Genomic DNA, 19,264 nt, shown 5'->3' with positions numbered 1-19,264 from the left:
CCACTTCTGTCACTGATCTACCACCAGCTTTTTGTACATATCCCGACACTCTTTAAATGATTAAAAACATTTAGAAACTGGCCTCAGATCAGTGCAACAGCGCTCAAACCATTTATCTGACCCGTCTTAAAAAGACTGGACAGAAATCATTTGAGGGACTGGGCTCTAAATGAGTGTTTATGCACAGTCTGTAATGAATGAGCGCCTGAGCTGATAAGGAGGTGATTTGTTTACTCAGTTCTTGCGAGCCGTCCGACAATCTTCAGATTAGAGTAACAACAACATGCCAGAGAAGCAAACAATGGAGGAGGGCAAAGAATGTGACTTAAAGAATGTGATCTTAAAGCCTCTAAACACACAAGTTTTCGAGATGATTTGCTCTTAGTCTTCATTCTTGGCATCTTTCTATCTTAAAAGCTTAGTTCACGCAATAACGAAAACTGCCATTATTTACTCTCCCCTCCTTTCACATCGCTATGTATTTAACCCTCTGGTGCTCTTCATTTGTTATTGACCGAAAAATTTTACGTTTTTTTTTTTTTTTTTTTTTTTAAGAATTTTTTACTACATCGGAATGGTACGAAACTTGGTAAAGGTTTTGGCACTTGCTATGTGAACACACACACACAAAAAAAAATCATGGACATGTTTTAAAAAGATTGTGCTTCTCGCTGTCAAAAATGAACTCATTGGAAATGAACTGGAGATGAATTTCATCTAGTGGAAGCTTTTGGTACTGCGGTCAAACAAAATCTTACTGAAAGCTCATTTTTTGAGATATAAACCTCACATTTGGAACACAACTTGTTTAGGTTTATGGCTTTGATTTTCTTGCAGTTTTAGAGTAAAAAGTGTTTTTGAAAATATATATTTCATATAAAAATTGAAAAATGTATTTGTGCATTTTTCATAATAAACTTAAAATTCTGTAACTTTTAAGTTTTGTAAACTTTTGTACTTTTTTGTACTTTTGTAAACTTTTTTTCACTTCAGTAATAATTTGCCAAGTGTCGTCTTTGAAAAAAGATCAAACCTAAGTCTGTGCTCTAAAGCATTCAAGATTTATGAATAAATGAATATGAATATGAATAAAAGTGAATAAATGGATTATAACTACTGCATAAATATAATTTAGTACCATCGAATCCACTAAAAATACAAAATATGAAATAAAAAACATTATCAAACAAAAACACAGTACAATCATTTCATTGAAGAAAAAAAAAAAAAAAAAAAAAAAACGGTCATTTTTGACTGCCACGTAAAAAGCACCCGAGGGTTACTAATTTTTTACATAGAACACAAACAATTTTTTTTAAAATAATATTTTTACAAATTTTTACAGTTTTATTCCGAACAACAGTTTATAGTCACCTCTAAACGGGTAAAATAAAAATAAATAAATAAAATGATTACATAAAAATTTTACTTAAAAAAAGTTATATTAGGGCTGTCAAGCAATTAAAATTTTTGATCCCACTTTATATTAGGTGGCCTTAACTGCTAATTACTTAATCAAAAATGTGTGTTCATATTGTATTGCAAAACACTGCCATTGAGGTGGGATACGAATAAGGTTAGGGACAGGTATGGTGGCATGGTTGAAATCGACAGCCCAAATAATTATATAAAATATTTATTCAATTATATACTGTAATTGTATAGAAAAGAGCCATGCAAAGATCCTATATTAATGCTCTAAAGGTTTAAAACACTTTTTTTAGGTGCACTATTCCTTTAAAATCATTTCAATCAAAGTCTAAACCAGCTCTCCTATGAGAGGAAGAGCAATCTAGTCCGTTTCCACTCACAATGAGGCTTTTACCAGAGTAAGCACTGAAACTCTACAGGGAAAAAGTGAAACTCTGAAGGGAAGATTTGGATTACACACACACACACACACACACACACACACACACACACACATACAGTAGAGATGTTGTCTGAGCCATGATGGACTCTGTCTGCCCCTCTGAGGGACTGGGCATTGTGGGTAATATGACATTATTAGAATGTATCCAGCATCAGGAATACATTACATCGCCCGAAGACCATGAGAGAAGCAATTACGCCGTAAATAGAGTCTGTCAGCAATCATCAGTCCTGCACAGACAACCGGCAAAGAACTGCAATTAGACATCTAGCCGCTTTCAATCGACAGTGCAAACTGACAACAAGCCTCATCGGAGGAAGCCGAGAGAGACGAGGACGGGATGCTGCACACGCGAGCTGAAGGGGGTAGTTAGCGTCTTAAACAGGTCATGATTAGTCTGCTCAGCTCACTGATACAATCAATTCAATCTTTATGCAAACCATCGTTTCAAATTACGGTGGGCGGGATCCAAGCGGTGAGGATGCATTACAACAGACAGCAGCAGAGCAGAATCTCAACGAATTTCAATGAAAATCCTACGAAGCCAATGGATCTGGTCCAAACACTAATCAGCTGCCTACGTAGACAGCATTTTAAATGCACCACTAGCATGCTCTTCACAAGAACCCTTTAGACACAAACTGATGCCGCACAAATCGCTGCATCCAGGATGAGTTTCAATTTATAGATTTTTGTGAATAATTAAAATTAAATGTAAAGTGATGTACCCCATTTTTGTGCATATTTATACACTACATATATTGGATGGATGGATTTTTCTTCAAACCACTTTCCCTCTACATTTCCCAAATTGTATTCCAAAATAAAATTTATAAAAGGAAGACAAACATCATTAATTCTGCATGGGCCGCAGCAGGGATGGAGCTTTATCCCCAATCTTATTAGGGCAGCAACAGTCAGAAAAGAGGCTGAGTGTTTGCCATCCATGAGCAAATCTAAGAGGCCTTTTCCTGACATTCAATACCGGCATAAATCCTCTAATCTGATTCGGATCTGTCATTTCCATTAACTGAAATAAAGTTGATAAAGTTTTCCAAGATGCCACAACATTGAAAAAACCACATAGATTTAATATAATAACCTTTCCCAGGTGCGAATGTGTTGGTTTATTAACCCAACACTACAGGTTTTTAATCTATGGTAACTTTTTAACACCATCTTGTTGTATTCTGTTAGTTATCAATTATAATGTTTGGGTCTACACAACCCCACATATCATTTGTTAGTTAATCATAACTATGGTTGCAGACACACAGTCAACTTGCTCTCGAGTGTTCACGGACCAGCTTTGACCTTTTCAATATGGCAGACGGCTTACATATAGCAGCCCATAGAAACAGCCGCTAATGAGGATTCTATATAATATATACATATATATTATATATACACATATATATATATATCTATCCAGGGCTTGACATTAACTTGCTCTCCAGCCACTGTGGCTAGTGCTAATGCAACTCAGCATTTTCACTGGCCACAATTGTGACATGGGGAAAAACTGCCATATAGATATTTTTGATATGATCTCATAATTTGGCAGCAGGTTTATTAGGCTGCTGTCACTTTAAGACCTGATGCACGGATCCAATATACTGTTACACATGCGTTTTCTTTCTCAACTGTTTACATTCACTTAAAACAACCGACTGTGTTTATGTGAATACTCACCAAGACTGGCATTATGACATTATTTTGTGTGTATTTGACTGTTTAAGTGCAATAAGCAATGAAAAAACTCAATTTAGTACTGAGAGGCGGCTTTATGTGTGTGCACTTTGGGTGTGAGAACAAAATCTGCGGGAATGAGTAAAATTATGTGCAATCCCAAGCCGAAATTCAAGCCCTGTAACCCCAAAAATATTCATCTGGAGCAAATGAAATTTGTTAATGAGGCAAGTTTGTGTGTCGCTGTCCTAGAGATGAGAGAGCGACAGCTGGTATTGTGTATCTGTTCTGCAGAAAATGAGTTTTTGAAGCATTTCAGATATTTCAGTTTCGATATGTATCAGAAAATTTATATTATTGACAACGCACTGAACTTAGTTTATTATCTCAGATGCCTTTATACAAGACTACAATTGAAAAATGCACACATTATATATAAAATTCAACCCGCCATAGTGGCTATAGGAGTGACTGCACTGTAAATCCTAACGCTCAAAATAATTTGAGTCGGACAAACTTAAATTAAACAAATTAACTTACTTGTTAACAACTTGTATGAGTATTTAGAACTTTCTTTTTCATTCAAGTTCACAGAACTGATATATTGTAAGTAAACTGAATCATATCATTGTTTTGAGTTTTATGAACTTATTTCTTTTGAACTTAAAGGTGCCCTAGAATCAAAAATTGAATTTACCTTGGCATAGTTGAATAACAAGAGTTCAGTACATGGAAATGACATACAGTGAGTTTCAAACTCCATTGTTTCCTCCTCCTTATGTAAATCTCATTTGTTTAAAAGACCTCCGAAGAACAGGCGAATCTCAACATAACACCGACTGTTACGTAACAGTCGGGATCATTAATATGTACGCCCCCAATATTTGCATATGCCAGCTCATGTTCAAGGCATTAGACAAGGGCAGCCAGTATTAACGTCTGGATCTGTGCACAGCTGAATCATCAGACTAGGTAAGCAAGCAAAAACAATAGCGAAAAATGGCAGATGGAGCGCGCAATTTAAAGGGGCCACGCTAAATCAGTGCATAGTTAATGATGCCCCAAAATAGGCAGTTAAAAAAATGTATTAAAAAAATCTATGCGGTATTTTGAGCTGAAACTTCACAGACACATTCAGGGGACACCTTAGACTTATATTACATCTTGTAAAAACTGGTTCTAGGGCACCTTTAAGTTTAACTGAAACTGGGTAGGGATATTGATTTCCCAGTATGCTTTGCCAATGGCACTTGAAAGGGAAGTGTTACATAATGTTTCTTGTGCAAGATTAATGTTAAGTGGGAGATTAATGTTTTATTATGCTAATTTAGAAGAGTTTCTAAAGTGGGTTTTTGGAGAGTTACCATCATGGTGACAAGTGGGCATGTACGTTAAATGCCTTATATTGCTGTACTCATTCAGCAAATGCCATACCATGCTATTGTTAACATGTTAGCAAAAACCAAGATAGCATTTTCTGAATTAGCTTGTTAAGTTAACACTACTAAAAATGTTCACATTGAGGTTACATGAAGATTTTAAGTTAAATCTATAAATTAGTGTACTGAAACATTTAAAGTTAAGAACAATTCATATGTATGACTACAAAATAAAAATATGCCAACTTGCTTAAACTTTACATTTGTTATTTCCTCAATTTTTTTTTTTGAGTTTTGCCAACTTATTTGTGTTTACTGCTGAAATACACCCGCATGTGGCGGGTTGCCAGGTGTTAATGTCAAGCACTGTATCCATCCATCTGGTCTATAGATACGGCTCGGGTCCTTCTTTTAAAAGTAAATAAGGATTTTTGCATTAGTTTTAATGTTTTGTGATCACTGCAACATTATTTGAAGTGTCATTTATGTCTGTAGCACACATGGGTTAAAGATTTGAACAAAACCCTAACACTAAAGATGCTCAAAAGTAATAGTAACGTTTTGTACTACTAATCTGAGCCACTGTATGCTGGCAGACATCGGTAAGATCTACTGTTGACCTTGAAAATATTATAGATCAGCATCCATGCAAGAACTTGAAGATAATCCTAGTGTAAGGGAATAAAACACAGAGGGTTAGAAGATGAAAAGAGACAAAGTGGCAATAAAAAGCATGTAATCGCTTTTGTCGTGTCCACAATGCAAACATTACCAAACCCAGCGCTGAAATCACATCAGGGTAAATATTCCAACACAGAGGGCGTAATAATGAATGATAGAGAGCTGGACACCTGACAGCCCATTTACATGCCGTGACAATTCAGTCCTTTCTACATTATTCATGTCCACACGATGACAACAGCGAAACCTCCTCTGGAAAACAGAGCAGTCACATCAGGAGAGAGGACACCAGCTATCCTGCAAACTATTCAAGGCAATTTACAGCGTGTAAATGGCGTGCGTGACTTCAGATGAAGCCGTGTTCCAGTTAAGAGCATCATAACTATGCCGCGCACATACGAAATTACACAATGGCCACGTGGGAACGCCACACGCCTCTATAATATCCATTTACACAGGCGTCAGTAATTACCTCCGGCAGATAATAAGGATATTTTACGCTGAGGAATTTGGACAGACGCTGAATAGTCGATAGCGCGATTAAGAGCGACTGAATGGATTCTTTTTGTGTGCTCCATGGCGACAGGCTCGGCGCTGATCCGCAGAGAGTTTGCTTTAGTATGCCAAGCCACACCGAGGAAGGGCGACTGCTGCCAGAGTGTGACTGAACGACGCTGGATCTGAGGAAGAGAGACTTTGCAATCCCACTGCAGTGCTCTAAGCTTGTACCTGTATGCATTTCTGGCATCCAGCCAAGAATTCGACAGGAAAATGAAAGATTCCCTGTGCCAACATGACACACTTTTAATTTATCTGCGTTTATCTCAAGGGTTCTGCGAGACAGACAGTGGAGGAGAGCAGAGATGCAGTTCTGATGCACTTACCCTTCATCAATCGGCCGGTCGTTAAACGTCCAGCGAATCACTGGTACCGGGTATCCCTTCATGACGCATGGCAACAACACGCTCTCCCCGACAACCTTCGCCACGGCAACCGGGCCCTGGAGAGTCTCTAGTTTTTCTTCAACACCCGAATCTGCAAAGACACACACACACAAATGTGATTGTACAAATATAGTGAAATACGTTGTGAACATTTGACAAAAGGAAACTCCCAATTCGATCAATCAATAAAATAATAATGATCACAACAATAATGATTTACTATTGTTTTACATAATAATTTATCACTATATGAATTTCAAGGTGCTGTATAAGAGTGTTTTCAATCAAGTCCTATAAAAGTTGATCTTCCATAGGGATGGAACTAAAAACGCTCCCCGCCAGTAGACAAATCCCGTTGTGAATGCCTGTGCCACTGTGCGCGTTTTACTTTCGCTTTCGAATTAGCACAAATTTGGTGCTTGAATGGTGGGTTCATTATTATTTCTAATGAAAAACAACTAATCCTTTGCAGGTTCCCTATTAGCATTGGATTTAAATCCAAAATATTGCCAAATAGGTGCTTTTACATTTCACTTTGAAACCAAATCTTCCGCCATCGTCTCGTCAGTCAGCTCCTCACTTTCGTGATAAATAAAATCCGAATCCTGCTTCTGGTCTGTTCTGCGACTCTCATTCTACTCTCGCTGCATTGAGCAGATGTGTTCGGTTTTTAATTTAAGTGTTTGTGGGCAAGTGATGTAACCATGTATTGAGGCTGAACATCAAAAACACCAACTATCGCAGCAAGCCTATTTCAAGGTAAACACTATATGCAACAAATGATGAAACTTCTATGCAAATGCTTGCACTTATAAAAGCGGTTACATGTAGAAATCAAATTACTGTGCAAAAGTTTACACATTTCATTACCAGTTTAAAGTTTAACTTTGTTGATTTTAAACCCACTGTTGGTAGAATATATAAATTAACAATCTTTACTTGTTATCTGACCGAGAAATTCACTTTATTTGTCAGCAAAAGTCCAACTTTTGACAGCTCCAGAGCTTTTGTGAAAACCGTGGATTATACCTTCACATTTTTTTTTATCTCTCCCCACAGACGGTTGTATCGACAGAGGGATATCAACAGAACAGTTATAGAGTGCTGAGATTTTCCTATGTGATTTCATATTGGGTTTTTCGATTTGTGTGTAAAATAAAGCCTGTGGTAAACATAACTTGACTATACTTTGACGTTTTGCTCTACAACGTAAATTACACACAGCCATAGTGAAAATGAAAGTTTTGAAGCAGTTATGTTTGCATTTGAAAACGTACATTTTTATGAGTAACTAGATAAGACAGCTTGAGTTGTGAGTGTGTGCAGTACATGTTTACCACAGGCTAACACTGAAAAACCCCATTATAAAATCCTATATTAAAATCTCAAAACGAACCAGCAGCAAATTAGACTTCCAGGTTCTGGTCATCCAGAAATGTTGACTACAAACACAGAGGTTTTGCAGATTGTGGTGTTCTCTCTGTATTTTAGCCGCTGCCTACAGTGCGCTGGATTCTTCCCTGAAACCAAAAGAAACTCTTTGTTTACTCTTTGAATTCTTGCACCCAGGAACAATACAAGTCGACACCATTATGACTAAAAGTTTACCAAGAAGCATTTCCTACTAAAGCAAGGTGGTATTTGACTCTAGTAAGTGTATCCATAGCAGATGGTGGGAGTGGCCTACTCATGTTGACCAGTGCATTATGGGTGTTGATGTTTTCCTACCTATTTGGCAAAAGGGAAGATTTTTGAATATCCCTTTTATAGGCAGCCAAGTTTTTGAAAGTCTATTTTGCCAGCAGTGAAGTACCCCTTTAAAACGTTTATGTGATTTTACGATGCCTGTTTGGCATCTGTACCTGCGGACACCTGTAGTTCAGCCTCCTCTGTGTTTTTTGGCGGTCCCAGACCATCTATTGTGCAGCGGTAGAGTCCACTGTCGGTCTGGGAGGCGTTGCTGATGACCAGAGCTCCGCTGGGCAGCTGTATCACTCTGCCATCCAGTTCCACGGCCCGACCGTCCCTCTCCCAGCGGGTGAACGGGACAAGCTCTTCTGTCACCTCACAGCTCAGCATCTCAGTGCCGCCCATGCGCACAGACACGCCCTCCGGCTGACTGAGGAACCGCGGAAGTCCTGCAAGAACGGATGAAATGCGTTATATTACTAGAGTAAAGCTCATTTAATCTCTACAGTGACGGAATGAAAAGATTAAGCGAGAACAATTCAAACCCTGAGGAGCTACAGATGGAAATTAGATGCTTTGCTAACTCTGGAGAAATTAAGTAAATAACACTAATGGTCTTGTCAAACCAATTAGCAAATAAACTTAGGAGACGAGCAGCCATTAAGCATGTTTGAACAGCACAGCGGAGGGTCTGTTTGCTATCATATTCCATTCACTTTATTAATACACTGATTAATGCTTAGTAATTGATTAAAGACGAACATTTCAATGAAGAGAAACGAATTTGTCTCAGAATTTCAATCGGTTTAAATTACTTACACACACACACATACATACATACATACATACATACATACATACATACATATATATATAATGTATGTTTTATGTAAACTCTGGAAAACAGCAAATCAAACCTGAATTAATGTCAAATAAACAGAAAATAAATAAAAAAATAATTAAATAAACAATGTTTATTGTGATTTATGTATAATGAGAGCAAGTATATAAGTGATTTATGTAAAAAACAAAAATAAATGCATATAAATACACACAAGACTTCTAACTAGTGATTTTTCTCTCTTTTAATATTTTGTAAATGACAAGGGTAAGGGATTTTTGCAAAAGAAAAAAATCTAATCAACAAATACTCATTTATCAAAAGAGTACACTAAATGTTTAATATTTCATATAAAAGGAAAAATAAAACTCTTTGTGCCATTAATTGCTTTGAAACTCACTAAATAATCAACATCAATAGACTGAACAAATAAACAGCTCTGAAACACCACTGAGAAGTCTTAAGAGATTCACCCAGAAGATAAACTTGAGACTGTTATTTCTCTCTTGTCTTTAATCTCACGTTAACAACGTCTCTGCAGAAGTTCTACAATGCTCCTGAAGTTTGTGGAAGAGCTTTATAACTCACCGTACAGACTGCACTCTCTCTAACAGCTGAATGTATGAGAGCTGAGAGCGTCTCTGACATCCTAATGTTCTCCTGGGCTATTTATGTGTCCTGGCTGATGTAGGACTTGTTGAGGTCTAGAAGCACTGGAGTGGTGTGTGTGTGTGTGTGTGTGTGTGCGTTTGTGCTGACAGGTCTGTAAATTAGCCCCAGCCTACGACCCGAACTAGAGACATCCCTGTATACACACACTCTTTTTAACAGGACACAAAATCTCAGAGCACCGATGCAACAGGGCTGAAGACACGACACTCAAACGGTTTGCCTTCACTAGAAGAAAAGTGAAGATGTGCGACTACATCAGGACTCAAGGTGGGCAAATAAGGACAGAACAATGTGCTTTTGGCGGGCAGAGCTGCTGCATGTAAACAGTTTACGAAGCCTGTCAGAGAGAATGTGTAAACGTGCAGTTAACATATGCAAACATGCATTCAGACTATACAAACACAAATGCTCTGTCTGGGGTGTGTGATAAGACTCTAAAAGACACAATGACAAACACACAAATTGATAAACTCTACCAATACACTCACAAACACATGCATTCATTCATATGCATTCATTCACACACACACTTCGTTATGAAGTCGGTACTGAAACTGTAGCCAATCACAGACGTATCTGTTGAGCGCGTGAACACAATGGCCAATCAGAGGTGTTTATGAATCCACTCAACAGCTCTCATAGCGTCACATTTTTAAAATTTGGAATCGAAGTCGGTACTTTTATCAAATTATCAAATTTTCATGTTGCGATAATTACTGAAGCTTTTATCACGGTATATGGTATTATCACAATATTGAAATAAGTTGCAAAAAAAAGTGATGTTATACTATAAAAATTTAAAAACTATTTTTTAAAAATCTTTAACAAAAAGAACTGAACATTTAAATGCATTTAATTCTGACTTTATAACTCACAATTCTGACTTTATATCACGCAATTCTGACTTTATATCACGCAATTCTGACTTTATTTCATGCAATTCTGACTTTATAACTCACAATTCTGACTATTTCACGCAATTCTGACTTTATATCTCGCAATTCTGACTTTATTTCACGCAATTCTGATTTTATTTCACACAATTCTGACTTTATATCTCGCAATTCTGACTTTATATCTCACAATTCTGACTTTATATCTCACAATTCTGACTTTATTTCACGCAATTCTGACTTTATATCTCGCAATTCTGACTTTATTTCACGCAATTCTGACTTTATTTCACGCAATTCTGATTTTATTTCACACAATTCTGACTTTATAACTCACAATTCTGACTTTATATCTCGCAATTCTGACTTTATTTCACGCAATTCTGATTTTATTTCACGCAATTCTGACTTTATATCTCGCAATTCTGACTTTACATCTTGCAATTCTGACTTTACATCTCGCAATTCTGACTATTTCACGCAATTCTGACTTTATATCTCATAATTCTGACTTTATATTTCGCAATTCTGACTTTATTTCACGCAATTCTGATTTTATTTCACGCAATTCTGACTTTTATATCTCGCAATTCTGACTTTATATCACGCAATTCTGACTTTATTTCACGCAATTCTGACTTTATTTCACGCAATTCTGACTTTATTTCACGCAATTCTGACTTTTATATCTCGCAATTCTGACTTTATATCACGCAATTCTGACTTTATTTCACGCAATTCTGACTTTATTTCACGCAATTCTGACTTTATTTCACGCAATTCTGACTTTATTTCACACAATTCTGACTTTATATCTCGCAATTCTGACTTTATATCTCGCAATTCTGACTTTATTTCACGCAATTCTGACTTTATTTCACGCAATTCTGACTTTATATCTCGCAATTCTGACTTTACATCTATTCTGCAATTCTGACTTTACATCTCGCAATTCTGACTATTTCACGCAATTCTGACTTTATATCTCATAATTCTGACTTTATATCTCGCAATTCTGACTTTATATCTCGCAATTCTGACTTTTTATCTCACAATTCTGACTTTATTTCACGCAATTCTGACTTTATATCTCGCAATTCTGACTTTATTTCACGCAATTCTGATTTTATTTCACGCAATTCTGACTTATATCTCGCAATTCTGACTTTATATCACGCAATTCTGACTTTATATCACACAATTCTGACTTTATTTCACGCAATTCTGACTTTATTTCACGCAATTCTGATTTTATTTCACACAATTCTGACTTTATATCTCGCAATTCTGACTATATCTCGCAATTCTGACTTTATATCTCACAATTCTGACTTTATTTCACGCAATTCTGACTTTATATCTCGCAATTCTGACTTTATTTCACGCAATTCTGACTTTATTTCACGCAATTCTGACTTTATATCTCGCAATTCTGACTTTACATCTTGCAATTCTGACTTTACATCTCGCAATTCTGACTATTTCACGCAATTCTGACTTTATATCTCATAATTCTGACTTTATATCTCGCAATTCTGACTTTATATCTCGCAATTCTGACTTTATATCTCACAATTCTGACTTTATTTCACGCAATTCTGACTTTATATCTCGCAATTCTGACTTTATTTCACGCAATTCTGACTTTATTTCACGCAATTCTGATTTTATTTCACACAATTCTGACTTTATATCTCGCAATTCTGACTTTACATCTTGCAATTCTGACTTTACATCTCGCAATTCTGACTATTTCACGCAATTCTGACTTTATATTTCGCAATTCTGACTTTATATCACGCAATTCTGACTTTATATCTCGCAATTCTGACTTTATATCTCACAATTCTGACTTTATTTCACGCAATTCTGACTTTATATCTCGCAATTCTGACTTTATTTCACGCAATTCTGACTTTATATCTCGCAATTCTGACTTTATTTCACGCAATTCTGACTTTATTTCACGCAATTCTGATTTTATTTCACGCAATTCTGACTTTATATCTCGCAATTCTGACTTTACATCTTGCAATTCTGACTTTACATCTCGCAATTCTGACTATTTCACGCAATTCTGACTTTATATCTCATAATTCTGACTTTATTTCACGCAATTCTGACTTTATTTCACGCAATTCTGACTTTATTTCACGCAATTCTGATTTTATTTCACACAATTCTGACTTTATAACTCACAATTCTGAATTTATATCTCGCAATTCTGACTATTTCACGCAATTCTGACTTTATATCTCGCAATTCTGACTTTATTTCACGCAATTCTGATTTTATTTCACGCAATTCTGACTTTACATCTCGCAATTCTGACTTTACATCTTGCAATTCTGACTTTACATCTTGCAATTCTGACTTTTCATCTCGCAATTCTGACTATTTCACGCAATTCTGACTTTATATCTCATAATTCTGACTTTATATTTCGCAATTCTGATTATTTCACGCAATTCTGATTTTATTTCACGCAATTCTGACTTTTATATCTCGCAATTCTGATTATTTCACGCAATTCTGACTTTTTTATCTCGCAATTCTGACTATTTCACGCAATTCTGATTTTATTTCACGCAATTCTGACTTTTTCACGCAATTCTGACTTTTATAACTCGCAATTCTGACTATTTCACACAATTCTGACTTTATATCTCGCAATTCTGAATTTATATCTCGCAATTCTGACTTTATTTCACGCAATTCTGACAATTTTTCACGCAATTCTGACTTTATATCTCGCAATTCTGACTTTATTTCACGCAATTCTGATTTTATTTCACGCAATTCTGACTTTATAACTCACAATTCTGAATTTATTTCTCGCAATTCTGACTTTATTTCACCCTTGAAACTCCCAAGAAACTACCCAGATGACCCCAGCAACAGCATAGTAACATGCACAACATCCATTGTGGAGGCTAGTTTTGCACAGCCTATATGTACATTCATTCATTCACACAGAATCTCTCACACTCTTGAGTTAAAAAGCACCAAACATGTAGCTGAGCGACAGAACATCAAACAGCTGCTCTGTCAGGCTGCTGGTTTTTAGAGAAGGAATACATAAAAATCCCCGCACACCACAGGCACAAAACACACACAAACACAGTGTATCTGCCTCCAGCCCACATATAAAGTAAACACGAGAGTGTGTGTATGTTTGTGCAAGCGTGTAGCTCGAGCAAATAATGTCGTGTGTGATCCGTCCACATGTTCGGCCACATGCTGAACACAGCGAGTGAAAGACGGCGTACGTCTGTGAATATCCGGCCTCCGTATCTCACTGCATCCATCCCTGATGTGACGGAGAGACACCAGAGGGGAATTATTAAACACAGCTTGGAGCCGTCTACAGCCTGAAGGCAGACAAATTCATCCATACACACACAACACTTAAACAAACACACAAACACAAACACAACAGCTCCAAGGCCAGTTCATATTTCTCTCACTGGAACGTGCGGTTCTGTTCTGTTCTGTTCTTTCAGAGTGATGAATGAACAGTTGGTGTTTTTAAGGTCCTCACAGACTTCCTAAGGACTAAGAGCTTTACAACACACACGTCACACAGTGTTAAGGGCGGCTACACTAGTAGAACAATTTTTTGAGGGTGTCAAAACATTAAAAATGAACTGCACTCTGATATAGATTCGTTGGTCAATGAAATTTCAGACAGCCATGCTCAGTTGTGCTTTTCAAAACCCAATCTGCTGTTTTGCCTCGAGTGTCACACTGACCCGCCCAACAAAATGTACTGTTGCTCCTTACTGTCACTTAGGGAAGAAAAGAAACACATAGGGTTATCTAAAACAGCGCTTGTTGCTTTAAAGTCTAGCACCAGGACACATTTATACCTGATAATAACATTTGTCTCTGGTGATCTGATCATGGATTGTCAGTTGAGACAGACTACGGTTCACACCTGCTAATAAAGTGCATCTCAAACGCTTCTCCTGAGACCACTAGAAATCTCTAAAAATGTTCTTTGAGGGCTTGTGCATGTGTATTTATGGGATGCATCTCACAAGCAGTTGTTTTGCTGCGTGTTTTGTGTTATTTGAGATCCATTTCACATTTTAAATAACCTCTGATTATGCTTTGAGGGAACGCTCTTAAAAATAAACATTCCATAAGGGGATTTCGCACATTTTAACTTTTGCCGGAAGTACCTGTTTTTTTTTTTTTTGGTGTCTTCGCACCACAGGAACTGGGAATGATTTTAGTTACAGAAATGCCTTTTGGTGGACTAAATAAGCTCCTACTTCAGTGTAGGGTCTAACCCAGCACAACAGGAACTTTGACATAATTGTATGTTGATTGGTCAAACACATGCCATACGAAACACCAACACCCGCCATTTTTAAAAAGCCGTGTAAACACACAGTTTACATATACCTGTACTTCCTCCACGAACATGGAAAACAGCGACTGATGAACCAACACCGAAGACCAGGCACTTCTCAACCTTTACGCTCAGGAGGAAATCCAGTGTGACTTTGAAGGGACCAAACTAAATGATCATGTATTTATGATTATTATTAGAGCTGCTCAATTCTGGATAAATTGAGAATCACAATTTTTTTGTTTCACGATTCTGAACAGACAACTAATCAAAATAATGTAATTTACTAGAGGTTTTGACAAAATGTTAATTGCTGCTGTCTATTTAAAATGTTTAATTAATCTGAATTATTTAAAAACTTGGGTTGAATGAATGATTCAATGACTTACCCATAAATACTTCACTTGTTTCATTACTGGATAAATCAGCATTTTTGAGCGAATCTCTTGACTGAATGATTCAATGATAAAAACATTTTTTAATAGTCATTTGTCGCCACCTAGTGGTGTAACACTGTAGCGACACAATCATTATTTGAAGCGCCAAGTTACTTTCAAATGGTGGTTAACAGGCTGTTTACATGTCATCGTTTTAAACGTAAAACTTTGTGTTTTGGCTGTTCATTTACATGATAACGTCATTTTGGTGGACTGAAAACGTAATCTTTTGATAACGGGTTTCAAAGTGCAAAACAACTGTCAACTCCGAGTAAACTGCAAAAATGCGAATCATTGTGATTTAGGAAAGAGATCGTGTGGGTGTTTGAATCAAAATCGCGATCTTTTAACGATTAATCATGCAGCTCTAATTATTATGCATATTATGATTACGTGTTTCTGCTTAGCTAGAGACATTGGTCATCAACCACACAGCAAATGCTGTAATATTTTTTCATACTTTCTTTGTTTAACAGTTTTATCTAATAACATATTAGATAAGACTGTTAAACAGGTCGTAAACTAATGAAGAGCACTGTGTGCTCAGGCTCTGGTGTTCTCAGTGCTGTCAAAATTAAAGTCCCGCACAACAGCCATCTTACGTCACTTAAGGGTTTTTTACTGGCGGTGCGAATGCAACCAGAAAAAGGGTCCTTGGAGAAAATGTAGATCTCGGGGGACTGCCCGGCTGATTTCCTATAACTACCTGGTGCAAAAGCCCCCATAGAAGAACCATTTTTAGTTCCCAAAAGAACCTTTCAGCGAACATTCTAAAAAGAACCATTTTTATTTTAGTATGAAGAATATTTAAAAAATCTAAAGAAGCATTTGTGGAATGGAATGTTAAAGGTTCTTCATGGAACCATCGATTTTGATAAAGAACTTAATTTTAATAAGAAGAATGTGAACACCACCTCAGTTGTGCCCAGGGCTGAAATGTTTAAAGACGCATGCAAGTTTGAAAAATGTCACATTAGATACCACCCTCAAAAAAGTCTGTTGAGTCCAGAAACCTGCATGCCAACGGCTTTCCAAATACTGGTGAGGACTGAAACCTCCTTCCCCATCTTTTCTGTATCTCAGTACCCTCCTCACATTCCACCACCGAGCAAACAGCCAGAAAAAGCCCCTCCATTCATCCGTGGATTTCATCTGCCCTCCACAAACATTTGCTCCTCCGGTTCCCTCGCACTTCCCCCACTGACCGCCGCACATCCCAACGCTCCAAGAGCAACACGAGACCTCACACACGCTCACGGGGGGAGTGTAAACAGGGCAGGCGCTAACAGGACACTCCCGAGACCACACAGGGTCCCCATTCAGATGCACGACGCGGCTCAGAGCTGCCACACAAACAGCTTTCAGTGTGACGGATGGCGGTTGCAGTTGGCCTGACGGTACTGCAACTGCAAAATAGCTTGTCTTTTGATTGAAGGGACAAATTTAGATCCAACTCCTGATTTACATGTAAAATAGGGCAATATTTTGAAAGGAACAGGTAATCTAAAATCAAAATGTCAGTACTTACCCAAATATCAGACTTCTGAGCAACACAGAAGGAGATGATGTGAAGAATCTGAGAAGTTAGCAACATTTCGGGGGTGGCAATTGCTTGAATAGTGGGTTCATTATTATTCTTAATGAAAAAAACACAACAACAAAACAGTACAATGACAAACTCGCTTAAATAGGCGCTTTTATAGTTTGATTTGAAACCAAATCTTCTGCTATTGTCTTGTCAGTCAGCTCCTCACTCTCGTGATGAATGAAATCTGACTCCTGCTGCTGCTCTGTTCTGTGTCACCGGTAACACCATCAACACTGACTATCAGTCACATACACACACATGCTGTAACATGCAAATTAGGAATTTAGGAATTAAGTCGTCTAAAAATGAAGAGGTCAACAGCTGATTACATTAAAAAACAAAGTGTGGAGGGCAAGGATGCTGGTGGAAAGGACGAGCCAACGAGCCAGCATACAGACTCAGACACAACTGATGACGAGAGCACAGGTGCAGACAGGATGATTTGATTTTAATCAAACATTTTAAAAATGTCAAGTTTTTTTTTTTAGTTTGATAGTTTTTTTCATTTGATAAGGTTTTCATTTGATAGTTAAAAGATTAAAACATTTTGCCAACATGAGGTCTCGTGTCGCTGCCAGACTAGGGTATGCAGATTAAGACAAGACAATATTCATCAGCATACACTGATTGATGTTGTAGCAAAAAAAAAAGAAAGAAAATTGTGAAAATGCGAGTTTATATCATGACAACACATATATACAATATAACAACTACCTTCTAATAAAGTCAGAATTGCGACTTTATATCACGCAATTCTGACTTTATATCTCGCAATTCTGACTTTATAACTCTCAATTCTGACTTTGTATCTCGCAATTCTGACTTTATAACTCGCAATTCTGACTTTATATCTCGCAATTCTGACTTTATATCTCACAATTCTGACTTTGTATCTCGCAATTCTGACTTTATAACTCTCAATTCTGACTTTGTATCTCGCAATTCTGACTTTATATCACGCAATTCTGACTTTATATCACGCAATTCTGACTTTATAACTTGCAATTCTGACTTTATATCACGCAATTCTGACTTTATATCTCGCAATTCTGACTTTATAACTCTCAATTCTGACTTTATATCTCGCAATTCTGACTTTATAACTCTCAATTCTGACTTTGTATCTCGCAATTCTGACTTTATATCACGCAATTCTGACTTTATATCTCGCAATTCTGACTTTATAACTCTCAATTCTGACTTTATAACTCGCAATTCTGACTTTATATCTCGCAATTCTGACTTTATATCTCGCAATTCTGACTTTATATCTCGCAATTCTGACTTTATATCTCGCAATTCTGACTTTATATCACGCAATTCTGACTTTATAACTCAATTCTGACTTTATATCACGCAATTCTGACTTTATATCTCGCAATTCTGACTTTATATCACGCAATTCTGACTTTATATCTCGCAATTCTGACTTTATATCTCGCAATTCTGACTTTATATCACGCAATTCTGACTTTATATCTCACAATTCTGACTTTATATCTCGCAATTCTGACTTTATAACTCTCAATTCTGACTTTATATCACGCAATTCTGACTTTATATCACGCAATTCTGACTTTATATCACGCAATTCTGACTTTATATCACGCAATTCTGACTTTATATCACGCAATTCTGACTTTATAACTCTCAATTCTGACTTTATATCACGCAATTCTGACTTTATATCTCGCAATTCTGACTTTATATCTCGCAATTCTGACTTTATATCACGCAATTCTGACTTTATAACACGCAATTCTGACTTTATATCACGCAATTCTGACTTTATATCTCGCAATTCTGATTTTATAACTCTCAATTCTGACTTTATATCACGCAATTCTGACTTTATATCTCTCAATTCTGATTTTATATCTTGCAAATCTGAGAAAAAAAAAATGTCAATGGTGAGAAGTCGCAATTACTTTTTTTATTTTTTATTTCATGGCGGAAACAAGCTTCCATACTAATTTGCTATAAGGTATAAACATCATGATTTTTTTGTAAAGCTGCTTTGGAACAATGTGTATTGTGAAAAGCGTTATACAAATACATTTGACTTGACTACAACAGCTTTATGTGCTTTAAGTATTTTTACTGATTGCTTTCCACTGTAACTATCACACCATTTGCATATGAGAATATACAATCAGTAAGTTAAAATATGCATGTGCAAAAGAGATTTGAGCTGTGCCAACTTCAGCCTGTTTCTCACGCA

The 19,264-nt window shown here is 36.8% G+C and overlaps 1 protein-coding gene across 8 annotated transcripts in view; it reads right to left on the bottom strand.

Annotated features, from left to right (window-relative positions):
* Window positions 1-19,264, bottom strand: part of neo1b (neogenin 1b) — a 157,419-nt gene that overhangs the window by 59,032 nt on the left and 79,123 nt on the right. For 6 of the 8 annotated variants that reach the window (XM_067378882.1, XM_067378887.1, XM_067378883.1 and 3 more), the window contains 2 exons: window positions 8,429-8,704; window positions 6,507-6,657 (listed from right to left, as the gene is read on the bottom strand). In XM_067378882.1, the coding sequence (XP_067234983.1) occupies window positions 6,507-6,657; window positions 8,429-8,704 (427 nt within the window). Of the gene's footprint in view, window positions 1-6,506; window positions 6,658-7,962; window positions 8,087-8,174; window positions 8,277-8,428; window positions 8,705-19,264 lie in introns of those variants that run through there. The other 2 variants (XM_067378889.1, XM_067378890.1) reach the window with 2 other exon arrangements.

This window comes from Chanodichthys erythropterus, chromosome 24 (assembly GCF_024489055.1).
Source record: "Chanodichthys erythropterus isolate Z2021 chromosome 24, ASM2448905v1, whole genome shotgun sequence".
NCBI classification, from domain to species: Eukaryota; Metazoa; Chordata; class Actinopteri; order Cypriniformes; family Xenocyprididae; genus Chanodichthys; species Chanodichthys erythropterus.
Note: the sequence above shows the minus strand (reverse complement) of the source record. Positions and strands in the feature narration are given on the sequence as shown.